Consider the following 22,015-nt stretch of genomic DNA (forward strand, 5'->3'; position numbering starts at 1 on the left):
TAAAATCTTTAAAAATATATATATATATATATATATATATATATATATATATACTACTGCTTGTTGACAATGCACCTGGTCACCCAAGAGGTCTGATGGAGATGTCCATCAAGATTAATGCTGTTTTCATGCCTGCTAACACAACATCCATTCTGCAGCCCACAGAGCAAGGAGCAGTTTCAACGTTCAAGTCTTATTATTTAAGTAATATATTTTGTAAAGCTATAGCTATCGTAGACAGTGATTCCTCTGATGAATCTGAGCAAAGTAAACTGAAAACCTTCTGGAAAGGATTCACCATTCTAGATGCCATTAAGAATATTGAATACATTAAGAATATTCATTAAGAATATAAGAATACATTAAGAATATTCATGAATCATGGAAAGAGATAAAAAATATTAACATTAACAAGAGTTTGGATTCCAACCCTTATGGATGACTTTTAGAGGTTCAAGACCTCAACAGAGAAAGTAACTGCAGATGTGACAGAAATGAGAATGAGAAGTGGAACCTAAAGATGTGACTGAATTGCTGCAATCTCATTCAATTCAAAAAACCTGAACAGCTGAGGAGTTACTTCTTATGGATGAGCAAAGAAAGTGGTTTCTTGAGATGGAATATCAAGATTCTCCTGGTGAAGATGCTGTGAAGACTGCAGAAATTACAACAAAGGATTTAGAATATTACATCAACTTAGCTGATAAAGTAGCATCAGGGTTTGAGAGGATTGACTTGAATTTTTTAAGATTTATTTACTTGACAGAGAGAGAGACAGCAAGAGAGTGAACACAAGCAAGGGGAGTGGGAGAGAGAGAAGCAGGCTTCCTGCTCAGCGGGAAGCCAGGGCTCAATCCCCAGGACACAGATCATGACCTGAGCCAAAGGCAGACGCTTAGCGACTAAGCCACCCAGGCACCCGGACTGACTTCAGTTTTTAAAGAAATTGTACTATAGGTAAAATGCTATCAAATGGTATCACATGGTACAGAGAAATTGTTCGTGAAAGAGTCAATCAATGCAACCAACTTCAACTGTTTTCTTATTTTAAGAAATTAACACAGCCACCCCAACCTTCAGCAACCACCTACCTGATCAGTCAGCAGCCATCAACATCAGGACCCTCCAAGAGCAAAAAGATTACAACTTGATGGAAGCTCAGAATATGATCAGCATTTCTTAGCTATACTTTTAAAATCAAGGCATATTTGCTGTTTTTTTAGACATCATGCTAATGCACACTTAAAAGACTATACAGTACAGTGTAAACATAACTCTTATATAAAACAGGAAACTAAAAAATTCATTTGACTTCCTTTGTTGCACCACTTAACTATGGTGGTCTGGAAGCAAACCCACAGTATCCACAATGTACACTTGTACTCTTTCCCAGTTCCTCTGAATTCTCTTTTTTTTAAAAGAGTTTATTTATTTATTTGACAGACAGAGATCACAAGTAGGCAGAGAGGCAGGCAGAGAGAGAGGGGGAAGCAGGCTCCCCACTGAGCAGGGAGCCCGATGCGGGGCTCAATCCCAGGACCCCAAGATCACGACCTGAGCTAAAGGCAGAGGCTTAACCCGCTGAGCCACCCAGGCGCCCCCCTCTGAATTCTTATTTATGATTTAATCATTTAATCCCATAAGAAACTCATTCTGTTGAGCACCCTCCCTCCTCTCCCACTGACTGCATGCTTCACGATTACAGCACTAATTCAGCTCAGTGTCTTCAAAAATGGCAAAACTTTACTAGAGACAATTTAGAACTTCAGTGTCCTCCTTGCAAAACTTGGCACCTCCCCAAACTGGTTCAGCTAAAACCTCTCCTTTCCCATCACCCTCTGTTCTTCCTTCATCCTTTTTACCACCCTCAACCTTCCTGTCAGTTTCCTTGAATCCTTTATCCATCCTCCTTTAATACCCCAATCTCCTCCAACCCTCTATCTACCCTATCAGACCTTTCCCTTCCTACTCCAACCCCTCAACTCCCTATAGCCACCTGAGCATTAAGGCTCCCTTTTCCCTACTAGAAACTCATGAGGGGTTCTCAGGGACCTGAGTTAAAAATATGAATTGGAGGGGCACTTGGGTGGCTCAGTCATTTAAGTGTCTAACTCTTAATTTCAACTCAGGTCATGATTTCACGGTCATTAGACAAAGCCCTGTGGTGGGTTCCACACTAGGCATGAAACTTGCTTAAGCTTCTCTCTCCCTTTCCTCTGCTCCTCCCCCACCACTTGCGTATACACGCTCTCCTGAACTCTAAGAAAGACAGACAGACAGAAAAACTTGGAAGCAGGTTGGATCTTTTATCTGCTAGATGAGCTCTGAGCTATCTAGACACCCAGATAGCCCTTGGTCTTAAGTTCCTCACCCAAAATTTGGTACACAGTCTCCATAAGATTGCACATCAGGGCAAAGAAAGTCTTAAAAGATTTCCTCCACAAATACTGGTGGAGACACTTCAGTCCTCATACTGACTGAACAGGTAACCTCAACTTGCCCCATCTGCCAGAAACACAACCGTGGTAAAAATATAAAGAATGAGAGCTTTTATATAAACTACCAGTGGGTTGAAACTTCCAAACTGAAGCTATAGGCTATTTATTTGTGTCTGTTTGTGTGTTTATATAGATAGATAGATGATAGATAGATAGATGTTTGCTGCAACTGTTTTTAGCTGAAGAGGCAAGCAGGGCAGACCAGGACAGGTCTGGAAAGGAAAGGGCTTGTCTTTATCTCAAGGGCAACAGAAAAAGGTACTAAAGATGACCACTGGAAAAGATTGACCAGTCAGGTGAAACAGATGTGGAGGAAGAAGCTGGAGAGGCAGCAAAATTAAACAAATCAATTAGGACTTGCAGCACTCCACACAAGAGAGTGATCGCTTAAACCAGGGTACACATGGGTGACGGGGCGGGGCGGGGGGTGTCACTGAATTGCTTAGAGAAAGACGACTCTCAATTCCTTACTGTGGAAATGAGCACAGATGTCTAGAGAGGTCAACTGACCTCTCCGAAGTCCCGTATCTAGACAGGACAGTGCTGGTGCTGAAGCCATGTTCCCTGACTCCAGTACTAGAGGTATGGAGGGGAAAGTAGGTCACCATGTCTTTCACACAGTACGCTTAAAATAAATGTTCTTCTTATAATGATATGGTCAAGTTAAAAATCAATATTAATCAAAATGTGAGCAATGGCACTCAAGTAGCCTGTTGATAGGGCCCCATTTGGAAGACACACTCACCAAAACTTCCCTAACGTTTAATCTTTGTAACATTTACATATAGTACTTTTATATTTTTAAGAACAGTTTAACATGTATGATTCCATTTGGTTTCATGACTTCCCTGTGAGGGTTTTGGGTCAGGTGTCCCTTCTTTGCTGGTAATTAAGAAAACAAAGACGCAAAGAAATGACCTATCCATGGTCACAGAGCCAGTAAGTGAGGAACCTAGATTTCTTCTGGGTTCCATATTTTCTTAAAAGAACTGCTCATTCTGACATTTACCCATAGTGCCTTACCATAACCACAATTCTACTCATCCAATTCTACTCATTCCAGAATGATGCCAAAAATGCCAACGGAATACAAAACAGTTATGCAAATAATGATGACAATGATAGCAGCATCCTTAGTGCTTTATATATAGTGTCTCATTTAATTTTTACAACATCCTTGTAAGGAAGGTTGTATCATTATGCCAATTTTACAGATGAAGAATCAAGACTCAGAGATATTAACTACCTGACTCAAGACCACCCAATTATTAAGTTTATGATGCAGAGAAAAAAATTCAATCCCAGGTCTGAGTCTAAAGCTGGACTCAAACCACCAACATCTACTTCCCCATGTCTGGGTGCCTAAAACTTTCAGCCACCTCTCATGTAGTCTGTATCATGTGAAACCTGAAATAAGCTTAGTGGGCAATAGTAGTTTTCAATGAATCCTTTGTAGTATTTAATTTTATTTTATTTATGTAGAGTAAGTAAATTAAAGTATAGCTGACACACAATGTTACATTAGTTTCAGGTGTACAACATAATTCCAATAATCTATTCATTATGCTATGCTCACCACAAGTGTAGTTATATCTGTCACTACAGAATGCTATTTCAATACTGTATGTTTTTAATGTAACATGTGTTATAGGTATATAAAATATTTTTTCTACCACCAGATGGTATTACCAATTATAACTTTAGATTATAAAATCCCTTAAAGGAGTTCTATTCTAATTAGCTTGAAAGTAAATAATTATTCATATAAATTAAATATTCCTAAAATTTCCAGAAATTAAGGAAATTAAACTTCCACTTTCAAAAGTTTTTTGTTTTTTGGGTTTTTTTTTTTAATAGAAACTAAACCAAATACCTTAAGACTGCAAGGTAACAAACATTTAAGTAAACCTTTGGCAAATGAGAATAGTTCAATATTGTTGGTTCAATAAAAATAGCTATGTCTTCTGAGTTATCGACATGAAATTAAGATAAACATACATTTTTATTCAACCTGGCTATGTTCTTCCTAAACTTTTATAGGTTTACTGACAGAATAAACTAGAATTACATCTACATTTGTATTATTCTGATAAACATTTCAGCAGTAACCATGTTTTGTATTAAGCCAACTTGAAAATAGTTTCCAAAATCCTTCAGTTACTTAAAACCTAAGAGCTGGGTGCATACGTGGCTCAGGCCATGATCCCAGGACCCTGGGACTGAACCCCACATCAGGTTCCTGCTCAGTGGTAAGCCTGTTTCTCCCTCTTCCTTTCCCACTGCCTCTCCTCTCCACTTGTGCATGCTCTCTCAAATAAATAAATAAAATCCTTTAAAAAAAAAACAAAAACAACTGTGGTAAATCAATTCACGGATGTTTATTAAATACCAAAGTCATTTCTAATTAAAACAGAACAGGGGGCCTGGCTGGTGGCTCAGTTGGTTAAGCGACTGCCTTCAGCACAGGTCATGATCCTGGAGTCCCGCAATCGAGTCCTACATCTGGCTCCCTGCTCAGTGGAAGTCTGCTTCTCCCTCTGACCCTCTCCCCTCTCATGTTCTTTCTCTCTCATTCTCTCTCTCTCAAATAAATAAAATCTTTAAAAGAATTATTTTAAAAAAATTTTTTAAAAAGAATGATAAACCACAAGCATTTCAGGTTTATAAGGGCTTTTTTTCTCTCACTTTTATGGTACCAAGCAGCTATACACATATTTGAGTTTATTTATAGGCATATTCATTTTTACCATATTGAGAAGTATATGGCTATAAAAAGTTGTTAAGATGTATATTCATAACCTCTGCCAGTCTACTGCAAAATGATGGTTCATGACCTTTCACAGTTATGCAACTCCCATTTCCTCTGTAAAAGAGCAGTACTTTTTTTTTCTTTTTTTAATTTTCAGCATAACAGTATTGTTTTTTCACCACACCCAGTGCTCCATTCAATCTGTGCCCTCCCTAATACCCACCACCTGGTTCCCCCAACCTCCCACCCCCCGCCCCTTCAAAACCCTCAGGTTGTTTTTCAGAGTCCATAGTCTCTCATGGTTCACCTCCTCTTCCAATTTCCCTCAACTCCCTTCTCCTCTCCATCTACCCTTGTCCTCCACAAATAAGTGAAACCATATGATACTTGACTCTCTCTGCTTGACTTATTTCACTCAGCATAATCTCTTCCAGTCCTGTCCATGTTGCTACAAAAGTTGGGTATTCGTCCTTTCTGATGGAGGCATAATACTCCATAGTGTATATGGACCACATCTTCCTTATCCATTCATTTGTTGAAGGGCATCTTGGTTCTTTCCACAGTTTGGTGACCGTGGCCATTGCTGCTATAAACATTGGGGTACAGATGGCCCTTCTTTTCACCACATCTGTATCTTTGGCGTAAATACCCAGTAGTGCAATTGCAGGGTCATAGGGAAGCTCTATTTTTAATTTTTTGAGGAATCTCCACACTGTTCTCCAAAGTGGCTGCACCAACTTGCATTCCCACCAACAGTGTAAGAGGGTTCCCCTTTCTGCACATCCTCTCCAACATACGTTGTTCCCTGTCTTGCTAATTTTGGCCATTCTAACTGGTGTAAGGTGGTATCTCAATGTGGTTTTGATTTGAATCTCCCTGATGGCTAGTGATGATGAACATTTTTTCATGTGTCTGATAGCCATTTGTATGTCTTCATTGGAGAAGTGTCTGTTCCTATCTTCTGCCCATTTTTTAATATGATTGTCTGTTTTGTGTGTGTTGAGTTTGAGGAGTTCTTTATAGATCCTGGATATCAACCTTTTGTCTGTACTGTCATTTGCAAATATCTTCTCCCATTCCGTGGGTTGCCTCTTTGTTTGGTGGACTGTTTCTTTTGCTGTGCAGAAGCTTTTGATCTTGATGAAGTCCCAAAAGTTCATTTTCGCTTTTGTTTCCTTTGCCTTTGGAGACATATCTTGAAAGAAGTTGCTGTGGCTGATATCGAAGAGGTTACTGCCTATGTTCTCCTCGAGGATTCTCATGGATTCCTGTCTCACGTTGAGGTCTTTTATCCATTTCAAGTTTATCTTTGTGTACGGTGTAAGAGAATGGTCGAGTTTCATTCTTCTACATATAGCTGTCCAGTTTTCCCAGCACCATTTATTGAAGAGACTGTCTTTTTTCCACTGGATATTTTTTCCTGTTTTTTTTTTTTTTAACTTGACAGACAGAGATCACAAGCAGGCAGAGAGGCAAGCAGAGAGAGAGGGGGAAGCAGGCTCCCCGCTGAGCAGAGAGCCCGATGTGGGGCTCGACCCTGGGATCATGATCCGAGCCAAAGGCAGAGGCTTTAACCCACTGAGCCACCCAGGTGCCCCTAAAAGAGCAGTACTTTTAAGCCATAATCTAATATTTAAATGAGACTCTACCAGGAGAAATAGTGACAGAAAAGAACAACTTTGTATGGGGGTACGCAGAATGTGTTTTTATTAAGAAAAAAAAAAAAAAAATCCCAAAGTAAAATGACTAACTGTTCCAGAATAGAAAGAGCAAAATGCAGGATAAAACATGAATGTATATAAAACATTATAAAAAGTTTATCAAAAAGAAATTTTTGTTGTGGTCAAAGCTGGCTAAGATCTGATATATTTATTTTCTAAGAGTTTTGAAAAGTGCTTTAGTATCAAATACAGTTACTTGCACAAAATGAAAATTTGATCTTCTATTAAAATGACAAAATTTTCTTGAGTCACTGGTCTACTCTCCTGATAAAGAGATTTATAAGGGGCACCTGGGTGGTACAGTCAGTTAACGCATCCGCTCCTGGTTTTGGCTCAGGTCATGATGTCAGGGTTTTGAGATGGAGCCCCACACCAGGCTCCATGTGGAGTCTGCTTAAGATTCTCTCTCCCTCTCCCATTTGTGCTCTCTAAAATAAATAAATAAATTTTAAACGAATAAAGGTTATAAAAGGTTTTTCTTTACCTTCTGAGTAATCTCCCTAGAAGGCAAAAACACTGTGTCTTATCAGAATTTCCTGTGCTTGAAACTGACTTTATCATATCTTGACTATTTAAAAAAAGACAAAGTCTTCTCACTTTTGAAAGAGCTATGGTTCATTATGTTCCTTCCTATGTTTACTTTAAATAAAATTTTTTTGACACTTTGGTAAAATAGGTAGCCAAGTATTTCTTCTCCCTGACCCATGATCCTATTTAACCAAGTGTTCAAATCTCTAACTCTCCTGACAACTTCTGACATTCCACCTTTTCAAAATCAAACCCTAAATGATGTATTTTGCCCCTGACTATCTTTGAAATTTCCCAAAGGTTTCCTGGGAATTCACAATGAATTTCTTCTTTCACCTTGTAAAGAGGGGTATTAAAAATAATTAGATTGGGGTGCCTGGGTGGCTCAGTTGATTAAACATCTGCTTTCAGCTCAGGTCATGATCCCAGGGCCCTGGGATCAAGCCATGCACTGGGCTCCCTGTTCAGTGGGGAGTCTGCTTCTCCCCCCTCCCCCCGACTCATACTCTCTCAAATAAATACATAAAATCTTCTAAAAAAAATAACAATAATTAGGTTTACTTGATCAAATGTTATGATTTGCATGGGAAGCACTGTCAAAATCAGAAGTAATGCTTACCTTCGCTAGGTTAAATCTATATAAGTAAAATATATTATTATTATTTCAGAAGTTATATGAAGTCTAGAAATTTATCAATACTCACCATTTATCAGGAGTCCTGGTGCTATTTTGCCTAATATTAGATAACAATATTATTGTATCATCACTGATAACTTCAGTTATATATATTGTTTTATGTTAACTTGGTCACGTACAGTATATCTAATACACTATATTCTACCAGATAGGCCGGTGTTTCTCAATCAGAATTCTCATCACTTACTTATGGAGTTTTATTATACAAATGTTTAGGACTTATTCTAGACTTACTAAAAATTTCTACTTAATAATCTTGATATATTCTTTTTGGTTTTGGTTCCCTTCCCACCCTGTTCCACCACCACCCCTTCCTAATCTTGATATATTCTTGATGTCCTCTAACTATATGCTTGATGGTACATGTGGCTCAGGATTATTATATATTTTATAGTTTCATTCTCTGCAAAGATCATATACATTTACATACATAAGTTAGATGTAATAGCTATTCTTCTTTAAAATAAGGTTAATTATTATGCTTATAGATATTTTGTTTAAAACTTTTTTGGATTGACCTGACTTTGGTCTGCATGCCACGAAACAACCAAATTTCCTCATTACTAGCATTATATTTTATAACACACTCTCATCAGACCTTTCACTTTTAAAATTATCAGAGTGGGGCACCTGGCTGGCTCAGTTGGTAGAGCAGCTGACTCTTGATCTCAGGGTCATGAGTTTGAGCCCCAGACTGGGCATGGAGATAATTTAAAAATTAACTAGTTAATTAATTTAAATTATTGAGTAAGTTAATCACCACATTTTAAGTCTTCTGTTATCTACAATAAATTTTTTGTTCTATTCTGATGCTTCTCTGAAAGTGCTTGCAAATCAGCTATAAGCTAGCGTGCTCATCTTCAACAACAAAAAGGACTGTTGAAAAAGGACTATACCAAGTATAGTCTTGGGCTTCTAATGGCATCACTTAAATAACTTTGAGACCATACCAATGGACTAAGTCAGGATTTCCAAAAAGCTAGTGGAGAAGCAGATAGATTCATAAGACTACTAACCCAAGATCTAGCAGAACAAGAATAAATAGAACAGAATAAACCAATGAAGGATGTTTATGAATTTTATTTAAGATATTGCTGATGCTTTAATGTTCCTTTTTCTAGATATAAAGAACTCTTTTCTTTTTTCTTTTATGTTATCTATAACTTATTAATTACTTAAAGCAGACTATGCTTTTATAAACAGAAATAAAACATTTTTCCTCCCTGCCTAACTCTTCCATCATTCAAAAACTTTTATTGTGTATTCTTATTTTCACAGCAATATAAATATTAACACAGGTTCAATAAGAGTCTGTCCCCTAGCTGGAAACAAACATTGTTTATGCAACCGAGGCTTTGACTAGAATGCCATATTTGAAAGCAGTGCTCATTTAATTAAATATGACCAGAGAGTTTTAAGGAGCTATGGCTGACTTCATGAAGCCAGTGCTCACAGTTCTCTCAGGAAAACTAGACTGGTAGTGGCCTGGAGTTCCCAGCCTCACAGGTGAGGTAAGCAAGATCACCTCCAGGCCCAGAAACTCTGGGATATGTTTGAGAACCTCAAGAATTCACCAGAATCTATAGGTACTACCTGTGAAACCTGATAGTGAATTCTTGACTTTGCTTCCCTGGCTTCAAGAGGTTTTTATAAAACTGAAATCCAGGGGCACCTGGGAGGTGCAGTTGGTTAAGCATCCAACCCTTGGTTTCCACTCAGTCTGCGATCTCAGGGTCATGAGATCAATCCCTGAGTAGGCTCCTTGCTCAGTGTAGAGTCTGATTGGGTTTCTCTCAAGGAGGGAAGAGAACTGTCTGTTTCTCTTTCTCAAATAAATCTTTAAAAAAATGTGAAATCCAAAATAAACTATTGAGTATACAACAAAATAAAGCGCTTTTGCACAGTAAAGGAAACCATCAACAAAACAAAAAGGCAACCCACTAAACGGAAGAAGATATTTCCAAATCATTTATCTGACAGGGGATTAATATCCCAAATACATAGCAAACTTATACAGTTCAATACCAAAATAACAATCTGATTAAAAACTGAGCAGAGGACCTGAAGAGACATTTTTCCAAAGAAGACACGGATGGCCAAGAGAGACATGAAACAACGTTCAACATCATTAATCGTCAGAGAAATGAAAATCAAAACCACAATGAGATAATCACCTTGTACCAGTGAAAATGACCAGTATTAAAAAGACAAGAAACAGGGGCGCCTGGGTGGCTCAGTGGTTTAAGCCTCTGCCTTCGGCTCAGGTCATGATCCCAGCGTCCTGGGATCAAGCCCCGCATTGGGCTCTCTGCTCAGCAGGGAGCCTGCTTCCTCCCTTCTCTCTCTGCCTGCCTCTCTGCCTACTTGTGATCTGTCTGTCAAATAAAAAAATAAATAAATAAATAAAAAGAAAAGACAAGAAACAGGGGCGCCTGGGTGGCTCAGTGGGTTAAGCCTCTGCCTTCGGCTCAGGTCATGATCCCGGGGTCCTGGGATCGAGCCCCGCATCAGGCTCAGGGAGCCTGCTCCTCCCTCTATCTTCCTGCCTCTCTGCCTACTTCTGCCTACTTGCGATTTCTCTGTCAAATAAATAAATAAATAATCTTAGAAAAAAAAAAAAAAAGACAAGAAACAACACATGTTGGCAAGGATGTGGAAAAAAAGGAACATCATGCACTTTTTGTGGGAATGTAAATAGGTGTAACCACTGTGGAAAACAGCAGAGACGTTTCTCAAAAAATTAAAAATAGAAATACCGTATGATCCAGTAATTTCACTACTGGGTATCTACCCAAAAAAAACAAAAAAAAAATTCAAAAAGATAGATGTACCCTTTGGTTTCTATAGCATAATTCATAATAGCCAAAATATGGAAGCAACGCAAGTATCAATAGATGAATGAAGATGAGGCGTGCATGCACACACATATACAATGGACTATTTCTCTACCATAAAAAATAATGAAATCTTGCTATCTGTGACAACACAGATGAACCTAGAGGGTATTATGCTAAATGAAATAAGTCAAAGACACATACCATATGATTTCACTTATATGTGGAATCTAAAAAACAAAACCAATTAAAAAAACCAGACTATTAAATACAAAGAACAAGCTGATGGTTGCCAACTGGAAGATGGGGGAAGGGATGGGGAAAAAAATGAAAGAAATTAAGAGGTACAAACTCCCACTTACAAAATAAGTAAGTCACACAGGTGATAAGTAAAGCACAGGGAATACAGCCAATAACTAACACTGTACAGCAACAGAGGACGTCTGCATTTGTCATGATGAGCACTGAGTAATGTACAGAACTGTCCAATCACTATATAGTGTACACCTGAAACAGAACATGGCATATGTTTGAAACATAACATGGCATGTTATAACACTGCATGTTAATTATACTTTAATAATAATTTTTTCTTCAAGTCCAATCTAAGATTACTTATAAAAACATTCAGCAAGGGGCGCCTGGATGGCTCAATGGGTTAAAGCCTCTGCCTTTGGCTCAGGTCATGATCCCAGAGTCCTGGGATCAAGCCCTGCATTGGGCTCTCTGCCCAGTGGGGAGCCTGCTTCCTCCTCTGTCTCTCTCTCTCTCACTCTGCCTGCCTCTCTGCCTACTTGTGATCTCTCTCTGACAAATAAATAAATAAAATCTTAAAAAAAAAAAAGTTAAAAAAAAAAAACATTCAGCAAGGCCAACTCACAAGGCCTATACCTACAGAAATAATCAGGTCAAATATAATGATATCAACTTCACAATGACACTTATTCTACCTTGTGAGGGACTAAATGTTTGTGCCCACCAAATTCCTCTTGAAACCCTACCCCCACTATGTGAAGGTATCAGGAGGTGAAGTCTTTGGGGAGTTATTAGCCCTTCTTACATGAGGTCATGAGTGCAGGGGGGGATGGAAGGGGAACCTTGAGGGTGGAGTCCACACGAATGGGATTAGGTACCCTTTCAAGAGCCAAGAGCTTATTTCCTCTCTCCCTATCTACCCTGTGAAGATTCAGAGAGGTCAGCAGTCTGCAACCCAGAGTGGATCCTCACCAGAAACCATCCATGTTCGCGCCTTTGATCTTGGGACTTCAAGGCTCCGTAACTGTGAGAAATAAATTTCTGTTCTTTATAAGCCATCCAGTCTATAATACTTTTGTTATAGCAAAAAGCTATAAGCCTCAACTGACTAAAACATATCCCTAATAGTGAAAAATTTTGTTTTAAACAGGGGAACTGACCATGTGCTCACGCTGTTCATTACTCATCCACTGATTTGGCTTGACCAAACTTTAGTCAAGCTTTTCTTCTTTCCCACAAGCTCCTAAACTTTGGCTTGCCCAAAGGTTAAGCAAGTAGATGCAGGACTTCCTCCTTAACATGGCATTCCAAGTATCAGCTGACCACAGGGGGGGAAACAAATCCAGTTAAGCTATCCTGATCATGTAATCTGCTTACCTAGCCTACCCTCTTGACTCACCCCCATACAAAGTAACTGCTGGTCCTGCTTAACCTTCTCTATAAAAGTTTTTTTGTGTGTTTGATTTTGAGATACTTGCAGATCTTTCAGTCAAAGCATTCTCCTTTTTTAATAATCATTTTGAAAAGTCTCTCCTTACCTAAATCCAGACTGGTTTTTATTTAACAGTATTATGACAAACCACCTATTTGCAAACTCCAAAACAACACTGACATTTATTTTCCTCTGTTAAAAATGACTGGTATCATTTCCAAAACTTAAAGGTGGAGGTAAAATTAGGTGCATACAAAAAGCACTACATGTGAAATTACTGTCCAGAGTACCAGCACCCTAACCTTAAGTTATTCATTCACCTTTCTACTTTATAAAAATGAAGAATTTGGGTCAGGTAATTGCTAATACCCCTGCTATCCTATTAATCTAAGAGGAATTTGGTAAAAAAGTTCAACTGAGACAGGGCTCTATGTAAGTCAATACACAGATATGGGGTGGTGGTGAACTCAGCGCTTCTCCAAAAGAAAAACAAGAACTTAGATTTTTTTCATATCTATTTCTATAACTTCAAAAAGAGATTTCAGAAATAATTTCTGAAGATAAAGATCCCAATGATCAAACCCATACTCATTCGAAAGTACTTCACACATCCACACAATGGAATATTATTCAGTCATAAAAAGGAAGTACTGATATGTGCTATAAACATAAATGAACCTTGAAAACATTATGCTAAGTGAAAGCCATACTCAAAAGGCCACATATTGTATGATTCCATTTATATGAAATGTTCAGAACAGACAAATCTATAGAGACAGAAAAGTAGATTAGTCATTACCAACCGCTGGGGGAAGGGGAAATGGAAAGTGACTACTAAAGGGATATAGAGTTTCTTTTTGGGGTGATGAAAATGTACTTGAATTAGACAGTGGTGATGGCTGTACAACCCTGTGAATATACTAAAACCACTGAACTGGACACTTTAAAACAGAGAACTTTATGGTATGTAAATTATATCTTTAAAAAAAAAACTGGGTTAAAAAGTACTTGCGCATGTTAATTGTATTAATAATGCAATAGTTATATCCTAAAATCAGAAAACACATTACATAATCCACATTTCAAATTCAGTCTCAGACACAAACACACTGATTTTCTTCTGATTAGTTTTCTCTATCTAATCTGTGATAAGAAAAAAATTATAGTAGCTACAAATTTAAATTATGTCTAATAATTTAAGATAAAACACAAAATGAAGCCCTAGACTGCATAAATGTCATAAAAACTCACATCTTTTAATATCATGTTAAGTGTAAAATTTAGAATACTTAATATATGCAAAGCTCTGGTTCATGGTGGTATATGAAGAGAAAAAAAATCTATTCTTGAAACACTTTATATCTAACAAAGAGCTGTTGTCTTCACTGGCATAAATCAAGAAACTTACAAATAGAGACCATGTAACAGTGTAGCTAAGAATTCATGTTAATGAAGTTCATATGTAGCTTTCTCAGACTTGCAAAATACATAATCTTTAAATTGGATATATGGATACAATTAAATTACATCTCCCAATAAAGCTGGCCAATAATGAGAAAGACTCCTATACCCATATCCTTGATATATGGTATCACCTGATGTGATTTTGGTCTAAGAGTGATAAAGTAATGACTAACCAAGGCCATCAGAGAAAAAGGCTTCCTGGCCAAACATACATAATTTGATAAAGGTAACTTTTCCAATATCTGAATGACTACTTCCTTGAAAAACAGGATTATTGTCAATCATATTCACCTCTGCATTTTTATTTTTACTGAGAATGTAATCAATAACTTTAGTCCTAATGTCAACTTATAACTTAAAAATTCACTTAATAAATTTTTTGCCTAAAAATATGATTTCACTTTGTATCCCCAATCTCCTGGCCCTTCCAAGCAAGGTATCACAGAAATAAAAATTAGCAAGTTATGGGGCACCTGGGTGGCTCAATTGCTTAAACATCTGCCTTCAGCTCAGGTCATGCATGATCCCAGGGTCCTGGAACGAAACCTCATGTCAGGCTCCCTACTCCTTCTGTTCCTCCACCACCCCCCACTTGTGCACATGCGCACTCGTGCTCTTGCTCGCTCTTGCTTGCTCAAATAAATAAATAAAATCTTTTTAAAAATTAGCAAGATACCTTATAGCTAAAAGGATCATGGCACTGAAGTACCAGTAATCTTCACCATATAGAGCCCAGGCACATTTTAATACTTTCCCGTCTTCACATCTAAATGTCGTGAGCTGTTTGTGAGGATAGTCACTGCCAAAAATAACACTAGTCTGAGAAACCAAGCATGTGCTAATAATATCAAATAACACTATTTTCCTTGTATTTATGACAAATTATTTTTTAAATTAGTAATTTCAAGGGCAAATATCCCATTCTTAGGTTGCCTGGTCTGCGTATTTGACTGTATTTCAAAGTTATTCACATGGTGGTGTTCTATTCATTAAGATGAGGCTCATTTTACAGGACATAAATAAACTCTCACACAAAGAGTTAAACATGTAATGCAAGAACTCAGTATAGCATTTACCCATACTGCAGGGAGAGGTCTACCAACTGAATAATTTTAACTGTTGTAATGAAATAATACAATCAAAAATTTCTCAGTTAAATGATGTTTTGATAAAATTATTTTGCCCACACTTAATTCTTAAATAAGTGAACCAAGTATCACAATCAACTCCACTATTTATCCTCTAATTTATTTATAAAAATCACCTAAAAGTGTTAAAGCTGCAATCTTTTAAGGTAAAATAAATTTAATATAGAAGCCATTTTAGTTACATAAAATAAAACAGAAAGTATCAGAAGTGGGGTGCCTATCTGGCTCGGATGATGGAGCATGTGACTCTTGATCTTGGGGTTCTGAGTTTGTTTTATTAACATATAATGTATTAGTTGTTTCAGGGGTACAGGTCATTCATCAGTCTTACACAACTCACAGTGCTCACCGTAGCCCATACCCTCCCCACTGTCCATCACCCAGCCACCCCGTCCATCCCACCACCCTCCACTCCAGCAACCCTTTGTTGGTTTCCTAAGATTAAGAGTCTCTTACGGTTTGTCTTCCTCTCTGGTTTCATCTTATTTCATTTGCCCCTCCCTTCCCCTAAGATCCTCTGTCTTGTTTCTCAAATTCCTCATGTCATGGAGATCATCTGATAACTGTCTTTCTCTGACTGACTTACTTTGCTTAGGATAATACTCTCTAGTTCCCTCCACATCATTGCAAATGGCAAGATTTCAGGGTTTTTGACGGCTGCATAATACTCCACTGTGTGTGTGTGTGTGTGTGTATACACACACACCAGGTCTTCTTTATCCATTCATCTGTTGATGGATATCTAGGCTCTTTCCACAGTTTGGCTACTGAGGACATTGCTGCTATAAATACTGAGGTGCACATGCCCCTCTGGATCACTGTATCTGTATCTTTGGGGTAAATACCCACTAGTGCAGTTGCTGGGTCATAGGGTAGCTCTACTTTTAACTTTTTTTTTTTAAACTTTTTGAGGAACCTCTATACTGTTTTCCAGAGTGGCTGCACCAGCTTACATTCCCACCAACACTGTAGGAGGGTTCTCGGGTCCTGAGTTTGAGCCCCACATTGGGGGTAAAGATTACTTTAAAAAAATAAATGAAAACTTTGGGGGGGGGGAAATATATATATATATATATCTCAGAAGTGAAAGCATCTCATGGAACTTTTGTTTTGGTTGCAGAAGAGTAAAAAAAAAAAGTTCAAAAACCACTGACCTAAAACTATTGACTCCCTATAGCAGTGCCTGACACTTAAATGTTTTATTAATCTTTCCTGAGCACTAATATTTCTTTTAACTTAGCCATCTAAATATTAGCAACCATTTATTCAAAGTCTACTACTGACTATGCACTATACTCTCCCTTTGCAAATATTATCTCAACAGTTCTCATAAAAATCTTGTAAGGTATCATCCCTATATAACAGAAGAGGAAACTAAAGCTTAGTAACTAATCCAAGGTTGCATAAAGTAGTACTTGGTTTATCAACAAAGCCCACACCTTCCTGCTATAGTACCCCACTTACAGTCTTCTTTGAATATAAACTTGCAATGAAACTTCCAAGAGGAGACTGAATTTTCAAGAATATTTACCCATGACCTAAACAGGTTACTGTTTTACTTATTTTTCTGATATGTTTTAATTTTAAGCTCACATAAAATATTCTCACTTTATATACCCTCCATACAATCTTCTTTGATAGTCAAAAAAGACAGTCATTTCTGATAGCCAAAGCATATAACTGTACGGAAGAATACTTCAGTTCAGCAAATGGAAAAACCTCCAATTAAAGCAAAATAAAAAAGTCTCTGAGAAACCAAACTATGGGAAATCACTGTTAAGCCTCCTGATTAACAACGAACTGAAACCTTACACATAACTAATCAAATTATTCCCTAGCCAGATGAGCAAACCTAAAACCAAATAAGTAGAAAAGTACCAAATTCAACTACATGAAATTATCATTAAATATCAATCACACTAATCAACCTCATGCTCAAAGGGTCATCCAATCCAGCTCTCTCCAAGTGTGTTGCTTGCATCAAAGGTTCAACAGAATGTTAAAAGGATTTATGGGAAAAAAATATCAAGTTTGGGGGGCACCTGGGTGGCTCAGTCAGTTAAGCATCTGCCTTCAGCTCGGGTCATGATCTCAGGGTCCTGGGATCGAGTCCCATATCAGGCTCCCTGCTCAGTGGGGAGCCTGTTTCTCTCTCTTCCTCTGCCCCTCTGCCTGGTTGTGTGCCCTCTCTCTCGCTCTCAAATAAATAAATAAACAAAACTTTTTTTAAAAAATCAAGTTTGGGAAACAGTGGGTTAAACAAAATTAAAATTGGTCTCTCTACTTCACATTCTCTCAGAGCCCTTAACATGTTAATGTAAATTAAGGATCTCCAAAAGAAGGATTCATCATCCTCATGCAAATAAGGTGTATAGAGATTAAGTGACTTAACCAAGGTCATAACACAGTTAACGGCAAACTTAGAACCAGAATCTAATTCTCCTGATTCCCACTCCAAAATTCATTCTACCTCCTTGAGATTTTACATTTGCTATTAAAGAGAAAGCTTTCCCAAGGACCACTTCTACAAAAGATAAGATGGAAAACACTGGTGGCTTGTCTGTACAGTATTTTTCACCATCCCACCAAAACTAATATACTTTTTAAAAAACTAAGTAGCAGAAAATGTTTATGAAACAACAAAGCCTCCTCAAGCTGAGACAAAGTATCTGCAGATTATATGCACAATGGTATTCCAAAATTTATATTCTTATAAAAATATTCCCTCTAGAAAAATCAGAGATATAATCTTTTCTAATCAATACCTGGATGGAACTAAAAGAATAGTAAGGAAGACAACCCAGACTGTTAGGTCCATTAGAACAGGGACATGTCTATTTCCCTCACCACTACAGTATCAGAACCTGATACACAGTAGGTATTCCAAACATATTTACTAATAGAGTGAACACTTGGGGCGCCTGGGTAGCTCAGTGGGTTAAAAGAACAAAAAATAAATCCTTATCATTAATAAATTCCTACCAATAAATCCCTAATATTCCTCTACCATTAATTAGCTATAGGAGCTTAATCAAATCATAATCTTTCTGAATCTGAGTATCCCCACTTGCAAATGAAGCTGTTAGAACAAAATGATCAAGATCTCTTCTACTTGTAACAATTCGTAAATTTTATACAAATTAAATCTCAAATTCCTACCATTTGAGGGTATGTCCACAATACAAAATTATAACAAAAATAATGTTAGCAAATCATTGATATTGATCATTTCATTTAATGTGCCCATTACACATGTAAATCAGATCAGTACTACTACCTACATTTTACAGGTAAGGTACTAAAGCCCAGAGAAACTGACTAGATTGGAATCACAGTTATTAAGTAGAGAAGCACAGACTTTGAACCCAAGATCTTAGTGTCAAAATCCCCAAATCTTTCCATTACACTTTGTCCTCCCATGGTAGGGACAGGGACGCCCAGATGATGACAGCAAGTAATTCTTTGGCCTTCAGATGTTGATTTAACAGCACTACAACACAAAAGGTCTCTCAAACTCTCATAATCCCACCATCCCAATGTTAAATTTTCAATGTTAATACCCACTCTGTGAAAAAAAATTATTTTAATGTAACAAATTAATCACATTTTTCTTAGGCTCCAAAGTTAACTAATGCCACTATTATAACAGAGAATGACAGAAGAATGAAAAGAATCTACAGTATGAATAAAAATCTTTCACATCAAAATACCATCTTAGTTCAAATAATATGTACCCACATTCAAGTACTGTTAAATTCAAAGACCATCTTATATCATTAGTATGCTACATTTAAAATGAGAGGTCCACTTATGCAAACTTTGATATCAGAAATGAGGTTGTTTAAACCATTAACTCTTTTAGGTCTTGTTACATAACACCATACTTCAAATTAATACTTCAAATGCAACTTTTCTAAACTCCAGAAGGGAACAAACCTGACTCTAGGCTCAAATTTGGTGTTAAAATAAACAAATGGCATTTACATCACACTCTTACCCTCAGAGAAATACAACTGGGCAACCAGAAGTATCCCAGGTTATGGACTTATATCTCCCCAAGACTTTAACCAATCAGCTGACTCTCATATTTAATTCTACTAATTTTCTGTCCTAAAAAATGTACATATCCTTATATCAAATATGATTCTCACAGTTATAGCGAAATCCCTTTCAACAAAGAGTATACTATAATGAAATAAACATACACTTATTAAACCTCTCAAAGACACAACACTGCATTAAATTCTCTGACAGGAAAATTAAGTGAGCACTATCTTTAAAGGGTTACATATGAAAATGGTTTGGAATATGCTTAGAGAGAGTCATAATTATTAAGTATAAGTAGGTATAACATACAAACAATAATCCTGCAGAAGAGTAAAATAAAATTCCTCCTCCTCCTCCAAAAAAAAAAAAAAAAGTCAATCGCATTCGTCCAAAATAAATATACACACACAGAAATGGCAATATTGGGCTCATTTGTGCAAGATCCTTAGTTACTATCGTGCCCTGTAAACTTTACCAAGTTCTGGAGGCTTACCAGAAGTTTAGCTTGTTAAATTAAGAGTTAAAAATCTCCATCGACTCAAAAGGTCTTATACCTGAAAAGAATTTACCATGAACACAAACGAGAATTTTAACAAAACCACAGCCAGAGCTAATAGCTTCGATCCGTACTTAAATTCCTCTGCTGGTAAAATGCTCAAGAGCACAAGACTCATCAGCACTTCAACACTGATAAGTTTGAGAAGAGCTGTTGAAATCTTGCGGGCCAATCAAAAACCCCAGTGAACTGTCACAAAATAAAAGTCACAGCGTATGTGACAGCTTTACAGGCCAATTCAAAAAACCACAGGGCCATCGAATGTATGCGATTCTCTGAGCAAGTTATCTAGGCTAGTCCATGTTATTTACCAAAGTGCAAGCTGTCCCCAAGGGAGCGCAGCAAATGATAACTTGGGTCCCAGGACAGGCTCCTCTTCACACAAGGATGACTTTCCTATTAGTGCCAACTGTACACTTGCATGCTCCGAAAATAGGGGCAAGTCCCGAATACCAGGGGTTACAACGGCAACGCTGTCTATTATGGGCTGAAGCTCAGAAGAATCCCAATGCTGAAACGCTCGGACCTATAACCCCGAAGTCGTTTTCCAACTGTGCTCTCACCCAGGATCATTCTATCCCCAGAGGAAGCCAATCACTAGTAGGAACGAGGCCTGGAAAAATAGTAAGAAGGCTCGAAAAGTTCACGTAAGAGACACGGAAAAGGTGGGGGCTTCGAGAGGGGAGACCAACGTTAAGGCATCTTGGGCTCAAACATTTTAAAAGCCAAAACGCATACAAAGACCCTTCTCCCGGAGGACTCCAGGCAGAAAGAGACGCACAGCCCCTCAGTCACTGCGACAGAATGGGGCTCCAGGGGTTCACCCAGACAAGCAGCCCGGACTGAGGCTCCGATTTGTCCAGGGAAGGTCCGGAACCCTGGGAAGGGGTCTGCATTGTGGCCAGGCGGAGCGCACAGCCCCTTCTCCCGGGCCCCTTTCTCTCTCCTTCCCCACGACCAGGCCTCTCCTGGCTCCTCTTCCCCTTCTCCTCCCTCCCTCCCCCTTCCCCCAGTCACACACAAAACAAGGCCACCTCCCCCCCAAATCCCACCAACTTTCGCGCTCCCCCCTTCCCACCTCTCAGGAGCGCACAGAAACTGCAGGCCAGGAGGCTCCTCAGGACGGCCCCCATCTTCCCTTCTCGCGTTCTCTTCTCTCACCGGCGAGGGGCGGCCAGAAGAGGGGGAGGCGAGGAGCCGGAGCGGCCGCCGCAGCGGCAGGTCTGCACGCTCATGCTTCCCAGCTTTCCAGAGAGAGAAGAAAGAAAGGGGCACGTCAGGGCTCCGCGCGCGCCGTCGCCGCCGCCGCCCTCTCTACCGCGCCGCTCTGCCGGGGGCTCGCGCGACGCCAGCGTCTGCTTCCATGCCGCCGCCTCCTCCCCCGGCGCCCCGCTTCCCCCGCGCAGCTCCTCATTCAGCCTCTTCCTCTCACGCAGCGGCGCAGGGATACCGCGGGCCCGCCGCCGCCACGGGTCGCCGCGAAGGTCTCCCTGCGCGCGGGCGAGCCCCTCCCTCGGCGCCGCCTCCCGTGCAGCCACGAAAGAAAGGGGGGGCCGCGCGCGCGGCCTCCGCGTGGAGACCCCGGGAGATCCGCCAGACAAGCGGAGCAGAGCTGGAGGCAAAAGGCCTCCCGCCGGCGCATTCCTATGGGATTCTTTCCTGGGCCGGCCGCGGATGCCCTCCCCGCGGAGGGCGTGAAGCGACGTCGAACAACATCGGCCCGGCCTGGTCGGGACTACTTTCTGCGGCTCGGCCGGGCCGCCGCCTGCTCCGCTCTTTGTGCGGTCGCTGCCGGCCGAGCCAGGTGGAGGTCCGGGCGCCCGCTGACTGACACCTGGGCCGGGGGTGTGGGAGGCGGCGGGCCGCCGGCGGGGCTGCGGGCGGTGCTCGGGGAGGGAGCCGCGGGGGTCGTGACGCGGGGCCCTGAGCTCAATCTTCGGGCTTGGAGACGGGCTTCAGCGTTTTTCCTTTAGGGAAAATAAAGATGAATGCTGCTAACACCAGCTGTAAACGTGATACAGCGAAGGATGTTTAAACGCCAACTCAAAGCAGAGATTTGTCTTTCTCTCCTGGCTTTGCAGAATTA

At 39.4% G+C, this 22,015-nt stretch overlaps 1 protein-coding gene across 1 annotated transcript in view; it reads right to left on the reverse strand.

Moving 5' to 3' along the window:
• Positions 1–21,349, reverse strand: part of LRP6 (LDL receptor related protein 6) — a 164,984-nt gene extending 143,635 nt beyond the window's left edge. Inside the window, exon 1 of the mRNA XM_080811028.1 lies at positions 21,008–21,349. Coding sequence (XP_080667154.1) covers positions 21,008–21,062 — 55 coding nt within the window. The 5' untranslated portion in view covers positions 21,063–21,349. The remainder of the gene's footprint in view (positions 1–21,007) is intronic.
• Between the last annotated feature and the right edge of the window lie 666 nt (positions 21,350–22,015).

Source organism: Martes martes (genome assembly GCF_963455335.1).
Source record: "Martes martes genome assembly, chromosome: 8".
Lineage (NCBI taxonomy): Eukaryota > Metazoa > Chordata > Mammalia > Carnivora > Mustelidae > Martes > Martes martes.